Here is a 23,094-nt window from a genome sequence, read left to right as displayed (position 1 = left end):
GATTAGGATGATAGATAACTGAAGTTACCAAGTAATCATTCAAAACAGTTTCCCAGACTGTTAAATGATACGTTTTCTAGAGTTCCTTAAATGAAGTCCTATGCTCAACAACTCCCCAAGGCTCAACTGCTACTTCCCCCTTTCTGGTCCTTCTGCAATGCTGTCACTCAAACCCAGGGCCTAGAACATACCGGGTGAGCATTCTACCACCACTCAGGTGTACCCCAGCGAAATATTAAATATAAAATAATAAACGGAAGTCTGAGAAAACTCCGAAGGAATTTCATCTCTGTATTCTGCATATTAATACTGACAAAATAAAATCAAATTCTGATTCTATTTTCCTTAAGTATAAATTAAAATAGTTATTTCAATGAGATCTTTGACATTATCTTTATCAACAGAAATTAGTGGTGGTTGGGAAATCAAGATGACTGCTTAGGAAACATGTTTCGTTCTACATACTGAGGGAAAACATCTAAACACAAAACGAAACGTCAGACCCCAACTGTCATTTAAGATCAAGGAAATCCCCAACCTGTCAGACTGCAGTACTAATTTTATAATATACACTTCCTGCTCACAAAACTCAGAATGCAGTGTGTTCATGCTGCACTAAAGGCAGATTTTCAGTTAACCCTTACTATGCCTTACATTTTTCTATTTCTTACTGAAATACTTTTCAGAAACTTTTACAGACATACATTAACATAGAAACACTCTAATCAATTCAGAATGGAGTTTAGAAGAAGAGACCAGATTTACCTTGAGACGTCACCGTTGGTCTGGATATCCTGATGAAATGCACAGAAGGGTGTATCCCCATTGCGTAAGCTCTCCACCACAGGCATGTCGTGACTAGTGTAAGGAAGGTCTTTAGCTTTGCCGAGATTCGCTAGTGACGTGACCACACTGGCCAGTGTGCTTAGGTCTCCCTGACATGATTCAACCTTAAAAATAAAGAAAGTACTAAAATTTTGCAAAGTGATACTGATATTTCAAAACCTCAAATATCAAATTCCAGGTCATGAAATACTAAAAGAGCAAATTAATAAATCAAATTGATGAGTTCATTTCTGTAATCCCTGCACTCAAGAGGCTGAGGTGGGAGTGTTTCCACAAAGTCAAGGCCAGTGTGGGCTTCAGAGTGAGAGGCTGCCCTTAAAGAAAAAACTCTTGAGGAAAATACAGAATTAAAAATAGGTATAAGTTCTTTAAAAATATTTACAAAGTTTAAAACAAAAATTCTACTTACTAACTAATCTAGCCAAGTCATAGTTACTTCCTCTAAAAAGGATATCAAATTAGGTAATAATTCCTTTTAGCAGTAATGATTTAATATTGTTAAAACTTCCAAAACTCTTTAAGATTAAAATTTTTTAATTTTATGTGTATGGGTGTTTTGCTTGCACGTATGTCTGTGCATCACATGCGGCCTGGTGCCCTCAGAGGTCAACAGAGGGCACTGGGTTCCCTGGAACTGGAGTTACAGATGACTGTGAGTGGCCATGTAGGTGCAGGGAACTGAACGTGGGTCCTCTCCAAGAGCAGTAAGGGCTCTTAACCTCTGAGCCATCTCCTCTCTCCAGCCCCAAAGATTTAGTTTTATTTTTACGTTAGGTGTGTCTGTGTGTGGGTATAGTCATGAGTGCATGTGTTTATGGGGGTCAGAAAAGGGCACTGGGTCACCTGGAGGTGGAGTTAGAGACGTCGTCGTGAGCCACCTGAGGTGAATGCTGGGGAATGAACTCAGGTCCTCTGGAAGAGCAATGTGTGCTCTTAACCACTGGGCCATCTTCCTGCCCCTCAAAACGTCTTACACAACAAACTGGCATAGAATCTAAATTAAGTGAAAAGGGGAAAGGCAAATTTATTACCAAACGGACTTACTAAGAGGCCACTGTCTTAATTGAAATGTAACGGACCAGACCAGGCACTAGAACAGGAGGAAATGGATCCTCTGTCGAGGTTTGTTTACGTTTTCTTCTTATCAGACTTGAAGAACCTCCTGGTCATGCTCTGTCTCTTATGACACACTCCTCACACACTTTCCCAGCTGTCTGCTCTTGTTGTCAATAGTGAATAATATACAGTATTTATGCACTGGCTGCGCCTCTTGTAAGAAACCATTCTCTTACAATGCTTCAGCTAAAATCCTGCACAGGAAGAGCAGGGGAGTGCTTCTTTTTTTTCCTTTTAGCTCTCAATCTTCAAAGCCACGAGTTGACACTCAGCAACTTCTCATAGTAACACATGAGCTTTGAGAAATACCATTTTCAATGAAAAGGTTCCTATATACCTAATGCTTCCATTTATTAAATTCCTTTGGGGCCGGGGAGATGGGTCAGCAGTTAAAGTGCCATGGGCATGGGGCCTGTCTGTTATTTCAGCTCTCTGAAATCAGAGAGGGCAACCGTGGAGCAAGCGAGAGAGCCATGTCTGTGGGTTCAATAGACATCCTGCCTCAATGAATAAGGTGAAAAGAAATCAAATAAGCCTCCCAACATCAGCTGGGGGCTTCACATACATGTGTACATGCATGCATAAACAAACACATATGCATGCACACACATATACAAACACATATGCATGCACACATATACAAACACATATGCATGCACACATGCACACACATATAAACAAATCTGCATGCACACACACAGAGGCATATAACAATTCTTTTAACGTTCAATTATTCCACCCAAACCTAATAACAAGACCTTTAAGTTTCTTCTATAGTCTTTAATTTGTTTTGTCTGTGTGTACATGATTTGTTTCTTTTTTTTAATGCAGAGTCCTGCTATGCCGATCAGGGCTGGCCTGTAGTTTCCTACTGCTGGTCCAGGCTGATCTTGAGCTGGTGAGCCTGCCTCTGCCCCCAGAGAGCTGGAATTACAGGTGTGAAACACTACAATACATCTAGCACACGCAAACCATTCTGAATTCTGAAATAATATCAGTGTTTCTTTTGAAGTTTCATTGGTTTTATTAATTCTTTAATTTATATGAAACATACTTTGGTGAATAAGTAGACAATAATTTTTATGCCCTCCTCAAACAAATCATTGCTAGTGTTCCCAGATCCTTAATGATATCCTGTTAGCAATTTCTTATGAGACATTTTATATATATATATATATATATTGAGTGGAAGAGTAGGTGCAGCATGCATGAAGTCCTTGGTTCAATCTCAGCACCGGAAGGTGTAATGCAGAATACAACAAATGGCCCTAAATATCATATCACAAGATGAGATTTCTCCATGTTGTGTTACCTAAGAATCTCCAGTGGCAGAAACTTTGAAATCTAGTTAGACATACTGTCTCATGGAAAGGAATATTTACATTTCTGAGTTTTAAATAAAAGTTAAGATACCTAGCAGAATATATGAGCAAATGCCTTTAATGTGATCCCAGCATTCAGGAGGCAGAGGCAGGAGCCATCTGAGCTTGAGGCCAGCCTGGTCTACATACAGTGATAGGCCAGCCAGGGCTGCACACTTAGACCCTGTCTCAAAAAACAAAAGCTAGCCGGGCGGTGGTGGCGCACGCCTTTAATCCCAGCACTCGGGAGGCAGAGCCAGGCGGATCTCTGTGAGTTCGAGGCCAGCCTGGGCTACCAAGTGAGTTCCAGGAGAGGAGCAAAGCTACACAGAGAAACCCTGTCTCGAAAAACCAAAAAAAACAAAAGCTAAACAAGAAAAAAAAAATTAAAATAGTTAAAAATACTAATTACTTGTATTCTTGTTTAAGAAGGCTAATTGGCTGTGAACATAGGCTTTGCAATCCAGCAGGCCCCTATTGTTCATGGCCTGTGTGTGCTGGGTCATTCTGTTGAAGACGGATGAGGATTCCTGTCGGACAGGATTAACTGAGAGATTGATACATATATATATATATATATATACACACACACACACACACACACACACACACACACACACACATATGTGTGTGTGTGTGTGTGTGTGTGTGTGTGTATATATAAGTCTTCCCAGAGGCACTCCCAAGTCTTTTCAGGGCCAGCAAGACAGCTCAGAGCCAAGGCACTGGCCACGAACCATGATTCCTTGTATGACGAGACCCCACATGGTGGGAAGGGAGAGCCAACTCTGGAAAGTTGTCCTCTGACCTCCATATGTGTATGGTGGCATGTGTACACAGTAAAAAATAAATAAATAAATAAACAAAAGGTTAAAAACCTTTTTAGGAAACCTTTCTCTTCTCATACAGTTTTGGGAAACTACAGGAAGTTTATAAAGTTTATCTAAATAGAGCAATTTTTAGGGCTGGGGAGATGGCTTCATGGGCAACAGTGCCTGCTGTACAAGCATGAGGACAGATCTGAATTCAGATTCCCCAGCGCACACATAAACAACCATGTGTGTTCCTGTCATCGCCGCATCCAGGGAAGAGAAAGACAGGAGGGTTGCTGGGGGCCTCACTGGCTGCCCCCCCAACTGGAACACCAAATTCCAGGTTCGCTAAGACCCTGTCTCAAAGGACAAGGCAGACGGCAATACAGCAGGGCATTGTGAGCGTGAGCATGAGGATGTCCACAAGCAGGCACACATGCATGTGTGTGCACGCACACATACAGAAATCTCTCCTTTAGACTCGAGCCAAACAGTCTCAAGAGAGTCGAGAGGACTGGGGTGTCATCCGAGAGCACACGCAATCTCATCCCCACCCTGACCCCAGAGATGCTGAGCTGCACAATGGCCACATAGAATCCTGAGACTCAAGTGAGCGTTCTAACGGAGGTATGCTGAGAATTTCCCTTTACTTGATGTGATACTCCAAGTAAAATATAATATGTAAAATAATACATAAAATATAATAAATCTAGCAGGAAAAATAAGAGGAAGACAGGTAAGGGTTCTGATCAGACGGGTTCACAATACATCACGGTTGATCCTCAAATCAGAGTGCAGACGGGGCTGGATTCACTCCCAGTCGTTTCCTGCTTTTAGCCTTCCAAGTTGCTGGGTTCAGGAAGTGTACCATTCATTAGGTTTGGTTTAGATTTAGCATCAATTAATTTTCTGGTAGCTTTTATTTCAAGATGAAAGAAAAACTGGGAACACTTCTAATTTTTGTTGCTTTCATGGTAAAGATAAAATTTTAGTGACACAGTGAAAAGTTTTATCAAGTAATTTTAGCTTTAGAAACAGGAATTAGGAACTGGAGAGATGGCTCAATGGTTAAGAGCACTGTCTGGGGCTGGAGAGATGGCTCAGAGGTTAAGAGCACTGACTGTTCTTCCAGAGGTCCTGAGTTCAATTTCCAGCAACCACATGGTGGCTCACAACCATCTGTAATGAGATCTGATGCCCTCTTCTGGCCTGCAGGCATACATGCAGGCAGAACACTCATATACATAACATACACAAATAAATAAAAGCTTTTTTAAAAGGAAAGAGGAATTATTGTTCTGTAGTAGAGCATGGGGCTAAGGGCTCAAACTCCAGCACCACAGGGACAGGGACAGGGGGAGGGGTCTTTTAAACTGCACTGTATACCTTATCTGGTGCCATTAGCATAGTTGGTTCTGTTTTTATTCCAGACGGATGAATATTCACGAACATTCCTGAATCCAACAGTCCTGTTGACCTGTAACAAATGAAGCACAAATTTCAGTCTTACTTGATCTTGAAAAAGTAGCAAATGACCTGCTTCTTAGTGTCATCTGTACAGCACCTGGTGGCCTCGCCGTCCGTCACAAAGGTTGGAGTAGCAGCCAATGGGCTTCGGAGGTCTTTGCGGATGTAGATTTTTTCTGTTGAGGCCGCACAGTTGGAAGATTTTTCTCGGGATACTTCAATGGGTTTTCTTTCACACTGAACAGCTGTGAAAACATGTTAAATAATTATACTACAAGAGACTTTATGAAAATTTGTAAACCTAGGCTTCTTGTCATCAGTATGGCTAACAAGAGACACTACTTCCCAGTGAATTCCAAAGGCAACCATCAATCTTTACAGAGTCTATTCACGTTCAGTGGTGTTGCTGCCTATTTGTAAAACTGGTCAATGTACATCTTATTCACATTTCTTCCTATATGGCCACTCCTATGGTAGAAAAACAGAACTCTTAAGACACCTCATGATCAAGAAGGAAGAACTGTATATAGCATTAAAGAAAAAGAAACTTTATTAGTTGAAGATAATACTAATAAAGAAAAAGGACTGAGCTGGAGAGATGGCTCAGAGGTTAAGGAGCACTGGCTGCTCTTCCAGAGGCCCAGAGGTCCTGAGTTCAATTCCCAGCAACCACATGGTGGCTCACAACCATCTGTAATGAGATCTGGTGCCCTCTTCTGGCCTGCAGTCATACATGCTGTATACATAATAAATAAATAAATCTTTAAAAAAAAAAAAGAAAAGAAAAAGGACTAAGAAGAGCCTTTCTAGTTAAGAAATAAATACGTATTACACAGAAGCTCATCTGCACAATGTGCACTATCTATAGGAATTTGTAGGACCTAGAGAGGAGGTACGACAGTTGTTAAATGTACACTTTCTTTTGGGGTGGAGGTGAACGCAAACTGTCAGAACTCAGAACTCGGCTCGGCCACCTGCTAGCTGTCTGTCCTTTGGTGAGTTTTCACCCTTCCTCGGTGAAGGTGTTAGGTGTCAGCAGTATAACCAACCGCAGAGAACTGCTATGAGAATATGCTGAAACCATGTGTAAGGAGCGGCTTGTAGCACACGGACAGTTCAATCAGTAGTGGCTGCTGTCATCAAGATCACATTTTGGCCATCAGTCACAAAGCACACTGACGTCTAGCTACTTTCATGATACATAGTTTTCAATTTTAGAATGTAACATTGACAATACTGCAGAGAACTTAGGAAAGACAACAAAATCACTAAAAATTCTATTATGCACATTAAAATTTTTAAATTCTGAGACAACTTACAAAAATCATTTGGGTGCTAAGTGCCAAGTGGAAATGTGTGCTTGGCACAGGAGTATTAAAAATATTTATTGAATAATAAACACGTATGTATATATTCTACTTTTAGTTGGACAATTGGATTAAATAGCCCATGTCCTGTTTGACAAAAGAAGAGCCTTGCTGGAGGACATGTGTGGCTGCAGTGAATTGTAAAGGTTTGTAGCCTCGTTCCACTTCCTGGATAGGGCTAAAACGTGAGCAGCCTGCTTCCTGGTCCTGCTAGCACAGAACCTTCCAGCCTTCTGGAGCCATAAACACAACAAGCTTTTTGTTCTTTCAGTTGGCTTTGTCATGATATTTAACTACAGTGACAGAAAAGTCGCTAATACAGCACACGGGCACCTCAGCTGCTCATCCTGCTAATGTGTGTACACTTCCGAGTATACAAAACATTACTCCTTTCCGGCAAGTACATACAGTCCTGTTTCATCCCAAAGGCGATGCATCTCTGTAACCTGCAGTACTGGCAGCGGTTTCGGTGGTGCTTATTAATTACACAGTCTTTTGATCCTCGACACGAGTATACTAAATTTTTCCGGATGCTTCTTTTGAAAAATCCTTTGCAGCCTTCACAAGTTATTGCTCCATAATGACGTCCTAGAGAAGAAATGTTTAAGAAAATAGAAAACATACTATAGGTTAGAAGTGAAATAAATTCATTTTTTCTATGAAAACAACAATATATAAAATGAAATTGTGATTGAGATTCTGACAAAATTTTTTTTAGGATTTAAGTAGAGAATCAAACAACCATATCCTGTGGTAACTTCAATGATGTATAGTTTTGAATTTTATAATGTAACATTAAAAATATTAGAGAACTTAGGGCCAAAATCATCATCAAAAATTCTATTATGCACATTAAAATTTTAATTCTAAGAAAGCTTACAAATTATAGTTTTGTCATATATCATACAACAGTGTTCTTCCCCCTCCTGTTAGGGAGCAAATACAGCTCCTCGTATACGCTAGGCAAACATTCTACCAATCTGCATCCTTGGATATAACAGATATTTAATATTACAGCTCCATGCTCCAGAAGAATGAAAAGTGCTACCTACTCCTGGAATTACAGTACCCTTTCTTTGTGAGTTCCACTTTGAAAACTTCTTAATAAAGCTATTGTAGTTCGGACTAGAGACGGCTCGGTGGTAAGAGCACTTGTTACTCTGTCAGAGGGTCCAGGGTCAGTTCCCAGCACCCACCATCCATCTGCAACTCCAGTTCCAGAGGACTTGATAGCCTCTTCTAGCCTCCAGTATCAGGTGCACACACAGTACACACAGATACAGCCAAGCCAACTGCTCACACACACATTACATTTCAATTAACTTGCTATTTCACCAATCATGTGTTTTGTATGATGACATTAACAAATTACACAAACTTGAGGAAAAGTTCTAATGGAAGTTTTTGTAATAAAATTTCAAAAAAAATTTACAGAAACAAGCTGGCCCTTAAACTCTGCCCCACTGACACCTGTGCATATATACGAGCAGACATGAGCACGCACTTCTGACAGGAAGCAAGCAGTGATCAGTTAAAATGACTTATCACTGAGCACCCAGAACTGACGAAGAACAGCCCACCCAGGTCTTAGAGCCGAACTTCCCCGGCAGACCCCATCTGATCACAGAAGCTAACCAGGTCAGGCTGGCTCATTCTTGGATGGGAAACTAACTAAATCAGATATGCAGAACTCCAAATAAAGGTTGACCAAAGAATCTTCCATTCAGCAATTCACTTTACTCTGAATTTCTAAAACAGGATTTGGGGAAGCGTGTTAAAATAAATTTACGACATAATGATTTATTAAAGACCACAATTCATTTTCCGATGATTCCTTTGGCAAATTTAATTTTTACATTTAAAACGTTTTTGTGTTTACCTCCAAATGGTGAAACCAAAACAAATATTCTATGCCATTATAAATCAAATGAAATGACACTCAAGAAAAAGTATAAAAAAGAGAGAAAAGTGAAGTTTTTGAGGTCACAAAGATGAAGCATAAAAAACATATTCTTCTATTTATTTTTTAGTGTTAGAGGGAACACAGTTGAGGAGCAGGTACTTTAACAGTGTAACATATACAGAATTATTTTTAATCATACCTGATGCTTTGTCTCCACATACTACACAAAGATCAAAAACTTTATTTGGTCCTTGGTCAGGCGAATTTTCTGTAAAGAGCTTTTAGAAGAAGACAAATGTCATTAGTCAGCAACAGCCTCATGCTGTCCAACAGTGAAAGAACACAGAGTCAGAGTCACTGACTCCGACATAAATTACTCTTCAACTAAGAACTCTGTGACCATGGCCACAGAAGGTAAGCCAGTTTTCTTCCACACACAGAGAAAATACGGCAGTGGGAGACAAGGCAAAAACTATGAGTATCTTTTCCCTTCTTCCACAACAATCACAATGGCACACACCTCTGATTCTAGTATTATGAGAAGGGGTGGGGAGGGCAGGAGGATCTTTGTGAGTTCAAGTCCAGCCTGGTGTACTCAGTTCCAGTCCAGCAGGGCTACACAGTGAGACTCTTTCTCAAGAACAAAACCCAGCTGGTGGCTGAGAACACTCGCTGCTCTTGTAGGGGACATGGGTTCAGGTCCCAGCACCCACGTGAGGTAGTTCACAACCAATCTGTATGTCCAGGTCCAGTGACTGATGGCTTCCTCTGGCCTCCTCAGGAACCTGCACACACTTTGCGCATGCACATATCCTCAGGTACACACACATACATATAAAATAAATTAAGTCTTAAAAAAAGTTCAATACACAAATACATGAGTATTTTTAAGTGTAAGCCATTCATATACACTATTCATATATAAAATTATTCATATAGAAATATGTCTGATTATTCTAAAAGTTCTAAGACCTTTCATGACATTTGCCTTTGATGGTTCAGAACCTTTCCAAATGAAATGGCCCAGCAAAAGCATCTATATACTAAAGCTGGACCTGGTGGTACACACCTGCCACCCCAGCACTTGGGAGGCTAGGGGACAAGGATCTTGAGTTACAGCAGCCTGGGCTACATAGTGAGACCCTGTGTCACACAAATGAGGCCCTGCTGCCTCCAAACCTAAAAATGATAGCATACAAAGATAGTTTTTATGGACTTTTTAAAAAGAAAGGGAGTTCCAAATAAATGTTATCAATATGACTAACTATAATTATGCGAGTATGACTGTTACACAAAGACCCACAGAACTGGCCATTACTGAGACAAGGTGAGGTGGCCCTGTTGAGTTGTATGAAGAGCTCATCATTAGGTACATCTATGGGAACGCCGGCAAAGAGTTCTGGGTTCTTCCCTCAGATCTACTTTTCCGTTAATCCTCTGCTAGTTGTTCCCCGGATGAGAAAAACATTTTTTTTTTTTTTTTTTTTTTTTTTTTTTACCGTGACTTACCTGGAGGTGCGGTGTGGCCAGGTCAGGAGTGGCAAAGAACAGCTGGCTGACGCCTGCGGCATCTGGGGTTGTGAGGAAGACTTTTCCTGGGGTGGAGCCCTCATGATTGGCCAGAGTGAACTGCTTGCCCTGGGTGCTATGGTCAAGCGCTGTCACAATCTGGATCTTCTGTTCGTTCTGCTGCTCTGTAACAATCTAACACAGCCAGGGCACATTAATGACCCATCCAACTCAATCATGTTTGCTTGCTTTTTGAGACAGGTCTGGCTGTGTAGCCAGACTGGCTCTGAACTTATAACCCGCTGCCTCAGCCTCCTGAGTACTAGGAATGTGCTACCACATTTGGCTTTTGTTTTTCTTTGATGAATCAATTTTAACCTCAAAACAAAGCTAGAAAAACCAGTTATACACCTTTTAAATGGCAATTCTCCTTCCAATGAAATTCTAATAGAGCATGTGTGAAATTTACAAATAAAAGTACAGCCAGGCAATGGTGGCACATGTCTTTAATCCCCGAACTTGGTAGGCAAAGGCAGGCAGATTCCTGAATTTGAGGCCAGCCTGGTTTACAGAGCAAGTTCCAGGTCAGCCAAGAATACACAGAGAAACCCAGTCTCAAAAAACCCAAAATAAGTAAAGAAAGAAACTACAACAGCAAGATTATTTGACTTTGACTATCGCTGTTTTGACCCCTCCCTTCTTTCACTACTTCTCACTCAGCAGTTCTCAACTGAGGGTCAGGACACCTTCGGCAAACCTCCGTCTACAAATGCAGACATTACGACTCCTAACAGCAGCAAATTTTCAGTAGCAGGGAAATAACTCTATGGCTGTGAGTTATAAGTCTAATGTTCACTTAGCTTTTAGAAAAGAGAATTAGGTACATGCATGATCTAACTGTCACTGGGTTGAAACATTAGATCAGTAAAAGGGTATTTACCACAGTGTAACAGAATAATTAAAAAGAAAAATAATAAACTTGGACTTCAGTGGAGAAGAACAGTAATTAGGAAAGCAATTCTCTGGTCTCAGGACCCCCTATACTCTCTAAGTCTGGAGCCAGCTCTCATGTCAAATTAGACATACACATTGGATCAACAAGAATGGAAAGGGCCCCATCAGCTTTAGAAGTGGTCCAGCCCAAGAGGAAGGACATGTCAAGAAATGCCATTCTCAAGTGGAACTTTACCAAGTTTCACATGGGCTACAATGACTACAGGGTAAAGCTGTAGGCTCTTATGGAAGAGCCCCTGGTAACAGAAGGACATGTCTTGCTATATGTGGACTCACAATTATATGCTCTGGCTAGGTCTCCCCAACCAATGCCCGAGCCCAGGCCTGGATGACAGCCTGTCTGTAAACCAGTGGGCTGCTGGGACAGAGCAGAGGATCTGGTGTATACTCACTGCAGGAAGTTCCTGAGGCCTGGGGACATATTCTAGCTCTACCCTGGCTGTCCTATGGGAATAAAATGAAGAAACTGGGGGTAGGGGAGGCATCATAAAATTTCCAAGATAATTGGAAAACCTTTATTCACACGCGTCTTTAATCCCAGCACTCGGGAGGCAGAGGCAGGTGGATCTCTGTGAGTTTGAGGCCAGCCTGGTCTACAAAGCGAGTTCCAGGAAAGGCGCAAAGCTACACAGAGAAACCCTGTCTCGAAAAACAAAAAAAAAACAAAAAAAAATTCATATACTAATAGGAAATAATGTTTTATTAAAACTAAGTTTATTTCTCCACTGAATATGTAATAGTAAGAGTGGTGTTGTTACGTTTCTGTGAACTATTCTAATGTCTGATTTAATAAGGTTGTAAGTTCATATCTGCTTTTTCATTTGGTCCATTAGAATGCGTTGTTTTGGTTCAAATTTAAAAAGGAAACCCAGTCTCGCATAGATAGTATAGAAAGGAATGAAATATTTTAATAGCATCTTGAATTGTGGAAATTGTTCACTGATACCATCCCAAAACATGATGTGTAGCTTTGCAGAAGTTAGCTGCAGCGTGGAATCAGGAGTTACATTATATACAAATGGAAAACCTAGCACAGGGCAGGCAGAGCTTTGAAGAAACACATATTTTGTCTTAGGAAGTCATAAATGTTTTCATATTTTTCTTAAAATTAATCATTTTGTTCACCATTATTTAAATCTAGTCTAGCCTTAAACTTGAGGTCCTCCTGCCTCTACCTCCTGAGTTCTGGGATTACAGGCACGTGTTGTTAGCCTGACAAGTCAATAATATTTTGGGTACTAACATCGTGAGGAAGATTTAATTTTTATTTCACTATCACATTCCTACTATCATAAGATTGACTTCTATGAGGTAGTTGAAGCCTATTAACCATATTGTAGATGGTTATGATACAACTTGACTGAACTACGGGATGTTTATGTTTTTAGCACAAACTATCCCATCCTAGTTATTATTATCCTATTATTTTATATGTGTGCATGACATGTGTGTGCGCTCACACTCGTGTGAGCACGCATATGTGCATGCATGCACTCCATGGCATGCATGTGGAGTGAGGGGACACCTTCAAGAGTTGTTTCTTTTTTCTCATCACCACACAGGTTCTGGGGATTGAACTCTGGTCATTAGGATTAGTGGCAAGCCCTCGATGCGGATCAGCCATCTCCCTGGTCCCGAGACTAGTTTTTATTGGGTGCGATTGTAACAACAGGGCCCATCTCTCTTTCCTACAGTGACAGAGGCCGGGCAAGGTCCCTAAGAGGTACTGTTGTGTTTCTGAGACCTGATATGCCCCAATGTTTTTAAATCACTTCAAAAAGTCAGACATGGTCAAAATAGTTCACACTGAAGAGTGAAAATTAACAATGTCTACGGGAGTAATAAGTCACAAACTTCAGATAAAACCCCCAAAACATATGCCATGTTATAGTAGTTTGAACGTATTTGGCCCCCATAAGCTCATAGGGAGTGGCACTATTAGGAGGTGTGGCTTTGTTGAAGGAAGTGTGGTCTTGTTGGAGGAGGCTGGATGACACTCCCTTTAATTCAGATTTTGAGGCTGGAGGCCACACCTTTAATCTGGGCCACACCTTCTGTTGGAAGTGTGTCACTGTGGGGGATGGGTTTTGGGGTCTTTTTCTCAAGTTTCACTTGGTGTGACAGTCATTTGACTTCCAGTTGCCTGCCTATGAAGATGTAAGGACTCTCAGCTCCAGCACCACGTCTGCCTGCACGCTGCCATGCTCCCTGTCATGATGGACGGAACCTCTGAACTGTAAGTGAGCCCCCTCAATTAAATGTTTCCTTTATAAGAGTTGTTGTGGTCATGGTGTCGCCTCACAGCAACAGAAACCCAAACTAAGACACATACGTTACTTTTTGCGAAAAACTGGATGCAGTCATTTAAGACTAGCCTCAGATTTCCTGACCCTCAAATGACAGTCTCTGATCAGAGCCCCCTCCTACTCCTCTCTATTAGCTTTTCATTTCTTTTTTATTGTTATAAACGTTTTGTACGTATGTCTGCTCCATGGCACCATATACACTAAAGTCACAGCACTTACCATATTTTATCGCAGTTATTGAACTACTTCTCACCGCCTAGAAAAGCTTTCTGAGAGATGGCTATCTTCCCACCTGGAACGTCCAGAACCCAATACAGACATGTAGCATGAAGGATGACAGCGTGGTAGGCCAGCAAGAGAACGGTAAACTAGACCTACCTCACCCATCTGTTGTTCAATAATCTGGTGTGCGATTTCTTCGATGGTCGCCATGATCTAACCGTCAAAACACCTGCCAGAGATGGAAAAAAAAAAAAAAAGCCTGTTTACAATTTACACATAAAGTATTTACTGAAGAATTTGTGATTGCCTCAGATTTTCTTTAAAATAATCCAGTTAAGGTAGTGGGGTGAGAGACACTAGACCAGTGGTTCTCACCCTTCCTAATGCCTTTAAAACAGTTCCTCATGGTGTGATGACCCCAACCATAACATTTTTTTAACTGCTACTTCATAACTATAATTTTGTTACTGTTATGAGTAGTAATGTAAGTATCTGACATGCAGGATATGATACGTGACCCCTGTGAAGGGCCATTCAACCCTCACAAGGGGTCACGACCCACAGGTTGAGAACCACCGGATTAGACAAAACCAGATTGGCTGCAGACTAGCAATGTTGAACACACTGTCAGCTGATGAACGTCCATGCTGGAGGTCCATGTAACTATTCTGCTCTTCCATACTCAGACACAGCTGTTTTAAAAAGCTGTTCTACCTGTGTGGGTGGAAAAAGCTGCTCCTATAAGCCACATGCTATTATATGGAAATCCCAGAGTCTGCAGTAGGCTGCTTCCTGTGAGCTATTACTGGTCAGGGAGGTCTCTGAGGCCCACAGGTAATACAGGCAATTGCCACTGCTCTTGGTTGTCCATGAGAACTAGACAGTTCAGACTCTACTGCTGAAGACACCATCGTCTCTGGTCAGAGGAGGTAAGAGAAACCAGGCTGGCACTGGAAGCTGTTTCTTCGTCCCTGCTGGCTAGCCTCCAGTGCTAGACGGTGTTGTGCAGGCTGCTGGGGGACTGTAACCTACAGTCTTACTCAGGTAAGGTAGGTTTTGCGATGTGACATTACTGATCTGATAATTACAATGTCCCCACTGGGACACACAACCGTGGCAAGTCTGTCACGGCGGTAACCAACTGCTCTCTGCTGTGATCTGAGGCCTGCTTCACGGGAGGGAACCCCTGTTTAGTACTGTAAACGCGGTAAGCAGCCCACGGCTGGAAGGGCCAAGCTGTAGCAAATAACACACAGAGATCACCAGGACCCTGCCAATGTTCTAGCCCCCTGAACAAGCTGTTTGCTCTCCTTCCTGCTGCCACTGTGAAGTCTGCCGTTCTAAACTGTAACTCCTCTACCTTCATGCAAACATGATTAAGCTGGAGAGCTTCCACAGTAGGAGGCTGGCCTGGCGTGCCCGAAGAGGCCCGAGCTCAACTCCCAGAAACACAAACGCAGCGAGCATACAAACCAAGAACAGCTCTCCCTTTCAAGTTCAGCTTCCAATGACGTCATTATTGTCATCTGGTGACTTGTTTCAATACCACCACCTACTGAGGTTCACACCAAGTGTTGCTCCTTTCTTGTCCTTGAGGACGGCCAAATTATAACCATCTAGTCTTCAAGTATTGGATGTCAAAGTCCAATATGATTCATCTAATTGCAACTTCAAAAAAATGTATTTGTGCGTGACTGTGTGCATGAACATGTGCATGTGTGGAGGCCAGAAGAGGGCATGCGTGTCCTCCACCATCGCTCTGACTATTCCTTTGAAGAGGGGTCTCTCCTTGAAGCTGTGGTTGGTGTTTTCTTGGCTAGGCTAGAAGGCAGCAAGTCCCAGTAATGCCCCTGTCTCTGACTACAAGCCATCTCTCCAGGCCCTATTATTTTGCAAAAGACCAAACAAACAGATTTACTATTACCTATCTTCTCAATATTCACCCCAGAGTGGCCTTTCTCTGTGGGATTTGGGCTGCCATTTGCTAAACTTTACATTCTAGCTGTCCAGACTCCTAATTCTTACAGTTTACCGTGCTTCCCCATCCTTGATAATGGCTTTTCTCTTCACTCTGAATGTCACACAATCACTGATCAATGTATATGCTCAAGTCTGCATAATAAATGAGACAAAACAGGCATTTTTCTTCTTTAAAATTTTTCTTTTTTTATTATGTGCATGTGCATAGGTTTGTGCTCGGGAACATAGATGTCAGAAGGCCAGAAGGTATTGGATACCTTGAAGATGGAGTTAAAGACAGTACTGAGCTCCCCTGGGAAAGCAGCCAGTGCTCTTAACTGCTGAGCCATCTCTCCAGACTCTAGATTTAAAAGGTAGGGTCACAGGTAGCCATGGGTGGCTTTGAACTTGCTATGTAGCTGAGTATGACCATGAACTCCTAACCCTCCTGCTACTACCTAAGTACTGGGATTACAGGCAAGTGTCAACATATTCTACAGACTGTTGACAGTTTAAACTATTCTACCTTCCCCCAGAGAAGTAATTTGACACTGTACAGCAAAGGAATTAAACTACTTATTCTCAGTACTGAGGCCGAGTCAGAGTTTCAAGTTCATGGTCAGCCTATTACAGAGTGCTAGACTTCAGACTGCAATCCTCATTGTAATCGCTACTAAATGCACAGTTTATTACATAATGTCCTTACTATTAGCATTCTTCAGAAATAAGACCATCAACCCCGTCTCTGGGAAGTTAAAGAGTCGATGTACGTGGAAATATACCTGTGGCTGACGCTCTTCAGCTCGTGATGTAATGAGCATTCCGTTCGAGTTAGCAGAATGAACAAAAAGAAGACTTAACAAAATCTTATACAAGAGACAACTAAATTAGTCACTGGAGGGTTACGTATTTTTATTAGCCTGAGGTAGAAAGCAAAAAAACATGAGGAGGAGGGCTGGAGAGGAGACTCAGTGGTTAGGAGCTATGGCTGCTTTTCCAGAGGACCTGGGCTTGATTCCCAGCACCCACTTGGGGGCTCCCAATTGTCTATAACTCCAGTTCCAGGGGATTCAACACCCTCTTCTGGTCTCTGTATGTCATGAAGCATGAACACAGAACACAGACATCCACACAGTGAAACACCCATACAGATTAAATACAATCAAATTTCAAAAGCACAAGGATGCTCCCGTCCGTTACTGCTATCCACCTTGATCTCTCGTACAATCTCCCTGACCTTCTCTCTTCATCCTTTCCATATAAAGGGTTGAATTAACAGAAACCCTCAGTTTCCTAATCTATGGATCTCTGTCCTGTACAAGATCACACAAGGGTCACATAGGAGTCACCACAAATCTGGCAACAGTAAGAAGGTTTTAAATGTGTGATGACGGAACATTAACTCAAAATCAAACACACAGTTAATCCAAGGTGTTGCTGGCAGCACAGGTCCACCCAAGTCATATGGAGCCACGTCCCTGAGACCTTTGTTTTAGATACAGGACACATGCAGTTTGTACTGTGCATGCTTCTGTGACCTATGACACCATGAACTCTGCCTGAAACACCTCCGCTCAGACTACTGAGTGCTCTAAAGTTCTTTTCCCTGGTACAAACATTTCTGTTCTTACAGAAACGTAACAGTTTAATTATATAAAAAGATTATGTAATTATTTGTAATTGTTCTAAAAAAGATTTCCTAATATTTTCCTACACCATCTTTCCTCAGCATCTAATTATCAAATTAGTACTGTGATGGTTTGAAGGAGAATGGCCCCATGGGCTCATATGTTTGAATACTTGATCCCCAGTTGGTGGAACTGTTTGGGAAAGATGAGCAGATACGACCTTGCTGGAGGAGGTGTGTCTCTGGGGAGGGTTTTGAGGTTTCAAAAGTCCATGCAATTTCCCGTTAGCCCTGATGTGTGCGCGCTCTCTCTGTCTTTTGGCTGCTGTCTCAACATGTCAACTCTGTTACTGCCATCATGACTGCCATGCTTCCCTTCAGGATGGTCATGGACTTCAGACCTCTGGAACTATGAACTCCCAAATTAAATGCTGTTTTTGTTTCTGATGACAGGGTTTCTCTGTGTAGTCCTGGCTGTCCTAGAACTCACTCTGTAGACCAGGCTGTCCTTCAACTCAGAGATCCACCTGCCTCTGCCTCCCGAGTGCTGGGATTAAGGGTATGTACTACCACTGCCCAGCTATAAGCAGCATTTTAAAAATTAACCACAAGTGTAATTTCACAAACTGAAGTTTTTATTTTAAAAATAAAAAGGAATATTCATTTGTATTTTAGGACAAACCTGTTTTTATTTTTCAGTTATGTGTAACTGTCTAACTCTTCCCAGGCAGGTTGTAGAATACCAAAATTGACAAGAAAAAAGTAAGTCAAGCCGGGCGGTGGTGGCGCACGCCTTTAATCCCAGCATTCGGGAGGCAGAGGCAGGAGGATCTCTGTGACTTCGAGGCCAGCCTGGTCTACAGATTAAGTTCCAGGACAGGTTCCAAAGCTACACAGAGAAAGCCTGTCACGAAAAACCAAAAAAAAAAAAAAAAAAAAGAAAAAAGAAAAAAGAAAAAAAAGTCAAATCATCTTTGCAATATAGATTTATTTCTAATAATCATGATCATGTGAAAAAAATCAATAATCCCCCCAGCTTGATTTTTAATGAGAATTTGGCTGCAGAGAACATGAAAGCAGCCAAGATGACATTTTAATAAAAGTATGCAACACACTGCAATAAACCAAAATAATAATTTTTTTTTTGTTTTTCGAGACAGGGTTTCTCTGTGTAGCTTTGCGCCTTTCCTGGGACTCACTTGGTAGCCCAGGCTGGCCTCGAACTCACAGAGATCCGCCTGGCTCTGCCTCCCGAGTGCTGGGATTAATGGCGTGCGCCACCACCGCCCGGCGGAATAATTTAAATGTTTCTTAAAATTCTTCAAATAAAGGGAGAGAAAAAGCTCTGTTACTGTCAGTGAAAAGCATTTATTTGTACTTACAAAGAATTTATTTACTTGCAAAAACTCTGTGTGTGTGTGTGTGTGTGTGTGTGTGTGTTACATATACAGTGGGTATGTGTGTTACCATTAAAATGTTAGCAGCGGCTCATGGCGAAGGGGATTCATTAGTCAGGGCCCTCCAAAGGAACAGAGCTAGTGATGAAATTCACAAAGTTTCTTTACTGAAAGGTCCTCTTTCCAACAGAATTTCCAGAATTAATGTGACCAATTCCAGCAGTTTACTATCAGGTTTAAGGAAAGTCAAAGTTTGTAATTCAGCTAGATGATACAGCCAGGATTTCTAACACGGTATAGTAGTTCCTTTAAGATATGTTTAGGAAGGAAGCATATTTGAAAAACTGTTTTGCTGCCCTGTGGAAGCGCAGACAGGCTGGAAAGATATCTAACACCAATGGATTTTTTTCACAAATGAAGGTTCACAGCTGAAAGGTCTTGCTAAATTTCTGCAGAGATGCTGTGAGAAACTCTAGAGGAGACTGCTGGCTTGTAGCAGGAGTTCAAGTTTGCAGAAACCAGTGTACTTTCACTCACTGAATGACTCACCAGGAGGCACCTGTAGCCAAAAGGCATTGAGGCAGTTGTGGTTGGCAGTACTGTTCATTCAAGAGCTCTGCTCTGGGCTCTGTTTTCCAACATGGCAAACAAGCTCTGTTTACAGAGCTTCTCGGCACCCAGAGGTGGCTCTCAAGATAGTTAAGTTCAAAGGTCACTGAAATTGAACAATGTTATGTCTTGGATGGAGCATAAATCTGATTGGGATTATTTTTTTCATAATGATTTACGGCTCTCAAAACAGTTGTCAGTTTTGTTTTTTTGTTTTTTTTTTTTAATTCAATGTTGCTTCAAGGAAGTAACTGGAATGTTTTTATGTTAAAAGATAAAATTGAAACTTTTACTAAAAAAGCTAACATGAAGAAACAGAGTGAAAATTAATTCTTTAGAGATGTTTACAGTAGAGATGATTTTATAATGAAAAATAACCTCCTCAGGCAGAGAAGATGGTTCAAGGGTTAAGAGCACTTGTCCTTCAAAAGACTCAAAGACCCAAGTTCGGTTCCTCCACCCACATGGTGGCTCACTAGCCCCTATAACCACAGTTCCAGAAGATCTGACAAAATCTGGCCCCTGAGGGCACTGTACACCCTTGATACACACATGCAGGCAAAACACCCATATGTATAAATTTTTTTCTGAAAATCTGATGGAGATTGCCTTCCCCAGAAAATCACAAGTTCATATTCCTTCACCTCCCAATGCTGTACACTAAATGTCAAGAGCTTTACAAAGCACAAAGTCAGTCCAAGGAATTCCCTACTTAGTCAAGGATTCCTGAGGTAAAATTTTAGCAGTTTATCACGCTGAACAGAAACCATGGAAAGCAACACTTTTAATACCCCATTTCAATCCCCTACTCCACCTCTGAGACCCAGTTCAAATTCCATTTTACACACTATTTTTGAATGATCCAGTGTATACTGTATACAGGAAGAGTTGACTGGAATTCAAGAACAGACTTCTATTAATTCCTAAAAATTTTGAACAGAGGCCCATTTTTCTAGGGATGGTTTGAAAAGATTGTGTGTGTGTGTGTGTGTGTGTGTGTGTGTGCACGCAGAGGTTCTTATCGTGCTACTTATTGTGTGGTGTTCGTCTTAGTTATCACTGGGATAGGAACTACACATTTCATCACACCCACAGTAGATATTTAGGGTTTGCTGCCATGGAATTGCCCCCTTCAAAACCTTTCAACTATATTACACAGAATGATGAAACCAGTTACATTTATTGGCACCACGGGTGTTTTTTTTTTTTTTTTTTTTCCGTTAACAGCTACACGTATCTTCATTAATAGCAGTGGAAGCAACATGAAAACAGCTTTTGAAAACACGAGTTAGGAGGTTCTGAAGGAAGCTGTGCAAAGCTCTGACCTGGACACCTGACCTTTGGTTACTGTCACCCTTCGACCACAATGACCACAACTGGGAAGATTACATTGTATCCAAAGGTTCAAGATGCATATCAAAAGGTTACCGGACATACTGATCCAAAGGACACACTACCTTTCCTTTATCTTCCACAGGTCTCCTGGGGTTTGGATACATAGCTTCTAAGCCAGTCTGGCCTGGAACTCCAAGCCATTTTTGATGTCCTAGCCTCCAGAGGACTAGGATTACAGGCGTCCTTCACCAGCCCGGCTCCTACGGGTCACTCGGGTGTTCATCCATATTAAACGGTCCACAATAAATTCCCACTTCTCTCACCTTCCTGGAATCTTCCTTAATTTACGTCAATGTCTGTCCCCCAAACTTACAATTCCTCAAACACCCTCCCCAAACGATTTCCTTTCTCATCTTAGCCGTGTGACTAGAACAGAGCACTAATCGCTTTTCCAAGTGTACCAAAGCGGACACACAAAGTTTAAACACAATTATCCAACCGGGTAAACAAACAGACACCGCTTAAACAAACAAACGAACACACACCTCTCCCTCAAAGTCTAAGGCATACTTAAAACTTCCAGGGGGCGGAGAAAACCCCACCAGGACTTAACTTCAAGTCGTCTTTGCTTGTCTTTTCCAACTCAGGGCGACCTACTTAACTACAGGGTGAGGGACAACCTGGCACTTCTCTGCCCCTCACGGTGGTGGTGGTGGTGGGTGGGGGGATGCCATCTGCACGAGCTGGAGGCAGGCAGGGCTCTTAACAAAAGGGCTCCCGGGGGTGGGGGGGTGGGGGCTGGGGGGGGGGGGACGGGGGCTGTGATGTGCCCGGTGCATGCGACACCGTGGGCCACCTTCCCCTCCGGGACCCGATCGCAGCGGCGGCTCGCCCTCGGGGTGGAAGGAGAGCCCGGGGCGGGCGCACGGCCGGCCGCCATCCCTCCCGTGGCCCCGGGGCCCGCGGCCCGCCGCCGCTCCCTGCCCAGCACCCACCCCGCGCGCAGCCCCGGGGCGGAGGGAGGAAGCGGCGCCCGAGACGGAAGCGTTCCCCGCGGGTGAAAGGTCACCGTGCCCGCCCGGCCTCCCGCGGCTCCGGGCAGGTCCGCTAGCTCCCTCCCCGGGGGGGGGGACCCGGGGCGCTCGCCCGGGGCCCCGGGGCCGCGGCGCTCGGCGGTTGAGCCGTCCCGCAGCCGACTTACCCCCTCCCGCCGCGGCGGCCGCTGGGCTGGAGAGAGCTGACGCCAGGGGGGCGGGGGGGGGGGGGGAGAACCCGAGGCCGAGACGCGGGACGGGGGGGGGGGGGGAGACAAGGGGAGCTTTCCGGGTTTGGGAAGACTTGGGGAGGGGGTGGGGGTGGGGAGGTCAGAGTTCGTGACCCCTTCCCCGGGGCTCGGCGGCGCGCGCTGCTCTCGGCGCCTGCGCGGTGGCGCGGTGGCGCGGCGGCCAGCCGGCGGTGACGTTCCCTGGGTGAAGCCGAGGGCCCCGGCGTCCGGCGGGCCGGGCTGGAAGTCGATTGCCCCCTGCAGGCGTGGAGGGACACCGCCGGCGCCGCCGCCTGTCGGTCCGATGTCCTGGGAGTTGGAGCACCGAGTTGAGCGTCAACCTGCAACTCCTTGCAACCCGTGTGTGCACACAACCCAAACTCACATATTTAGACAGAAACGGCGACCGAAGGCTGGATTGATGGCTCAGTGGTGAAGGGTACTTGTTGCTCCTCCAGAGAACTCAAGTTTGATTCCCAGCACCCACAGGACCCACCGGTCACACCACCTTGTGCAACTCTGGTTCCATTGGATTTGGTGCCCTCTTCTGGTGCACAAACACGTGTGCAGGCCAAACACCCTACACTTAAAGCAAAAATCTTTTTTTTTTTTTTTTCTCAAGACAGGGTTTCTCTGTGTAGCTTTGCGCCTTTCCTGGAACTTACTCTGTAGACCAGGCTGACCTCGAACTCACAGAGATCCGCCCGCCTCTGCCTCCCGAGTGCTGGGATTAAAGGCGTGCGCCACCACCGCCTGGCTTAAAGCAAAAAATCTTTAAAGAAAGAAGAAAAAGACAAAAAAAAGTCTTTGAAACCGGGCCTGTTGGAAACCCAGACAGGTCTTTTAACTCATGACCCACCTGCCTCCCTCTCTAGTGCTATAGGATTTTTAAAGTTTATTTATATGGGTGTTTTACCTGCACCGCATGCCTGTGCACCACAAGTGTTCCTGGCGGCCGTGGAGCTCCTCTGGATCTGAAA

General features: G+C 43.3%; 1 protein-coding gene across 6 annotated transcripts in view; it reads right to left on the bottom strand.

The window, feature by feature from the left end:
* Nr2c1 (nuclear receptor subfamily 2 group C member 1) overlaps nt 1-22,139 on the bottom strand; it is a 50,367-nt gene extending 28,228 nt beyond the window's left edge. The window contains exons 1-8 of one of the 6 annotated variants that reach the window (XM_052753156.1): nt 22,052-22,139; nt 14,080-14,152; nt 10,382-10,576; nt 9,072-9,150; nt 7,378-7,557; nt 5,700-5,847; nt 5,522-5,612; nt 766-950 (exon numbers count right to left, since the gene is read on the bottom strand). In XM_052753156.1, coding sequence (XP_052609116.1) covers nt 766-950; nt 5,522-5,612; nt 5,700-5,847; nt 7,378-7,557; nt 9,072-9,150; nt 10,382-10,576; nt 14,080-14,133 — 932 coding nt within the window. In that variant the 5' untranslated portion in view covers nt 14,134-14,152; nt 22,052-22,139. Of the gene's footprint in view, nt 1-765; nt 951-5,521; nt 5,613-5,699; nt 5,848-7,377; nt 7,558-9,071; nt 9,151-10,381; nt 10,577-14,079; nt 14,153-16,664; nt 18,374-20,972; nt 21,628-22,051 lie in introns of those variants that run through there. The other 5 variants (XM_052753153.1, XM_052753155.1, XM_052753157.1 and 2 more) reach the window with 5 other exon arrangements.
* Nucleotides 22,140-23,094: the final 955 nt, after the last annotated feature.

The sequence above is a fragment of the Peromyscus californicus genome, unplaced genomic scaffold, assembly GCF_007827085.1.
Source record: "Peromyscus californicus insignis strain IS unplaced genomic scaffold, ASM782708v3 Scaffold_24__1_contigs__length_46423439, whole genome shotgun sequence".
Classification (NCBI taxonomy): domain Eukaryota; kingdom Metazoa; phylum Chordata; class Mammalia; order Rodentia; family Cricetidae; genus Peromyscus; species Peromyscus californicus.
Note: the sequence above shows the minus strand (reverse complement) of the source record. Positions and strands in the feature narration are given on the sequence as shown.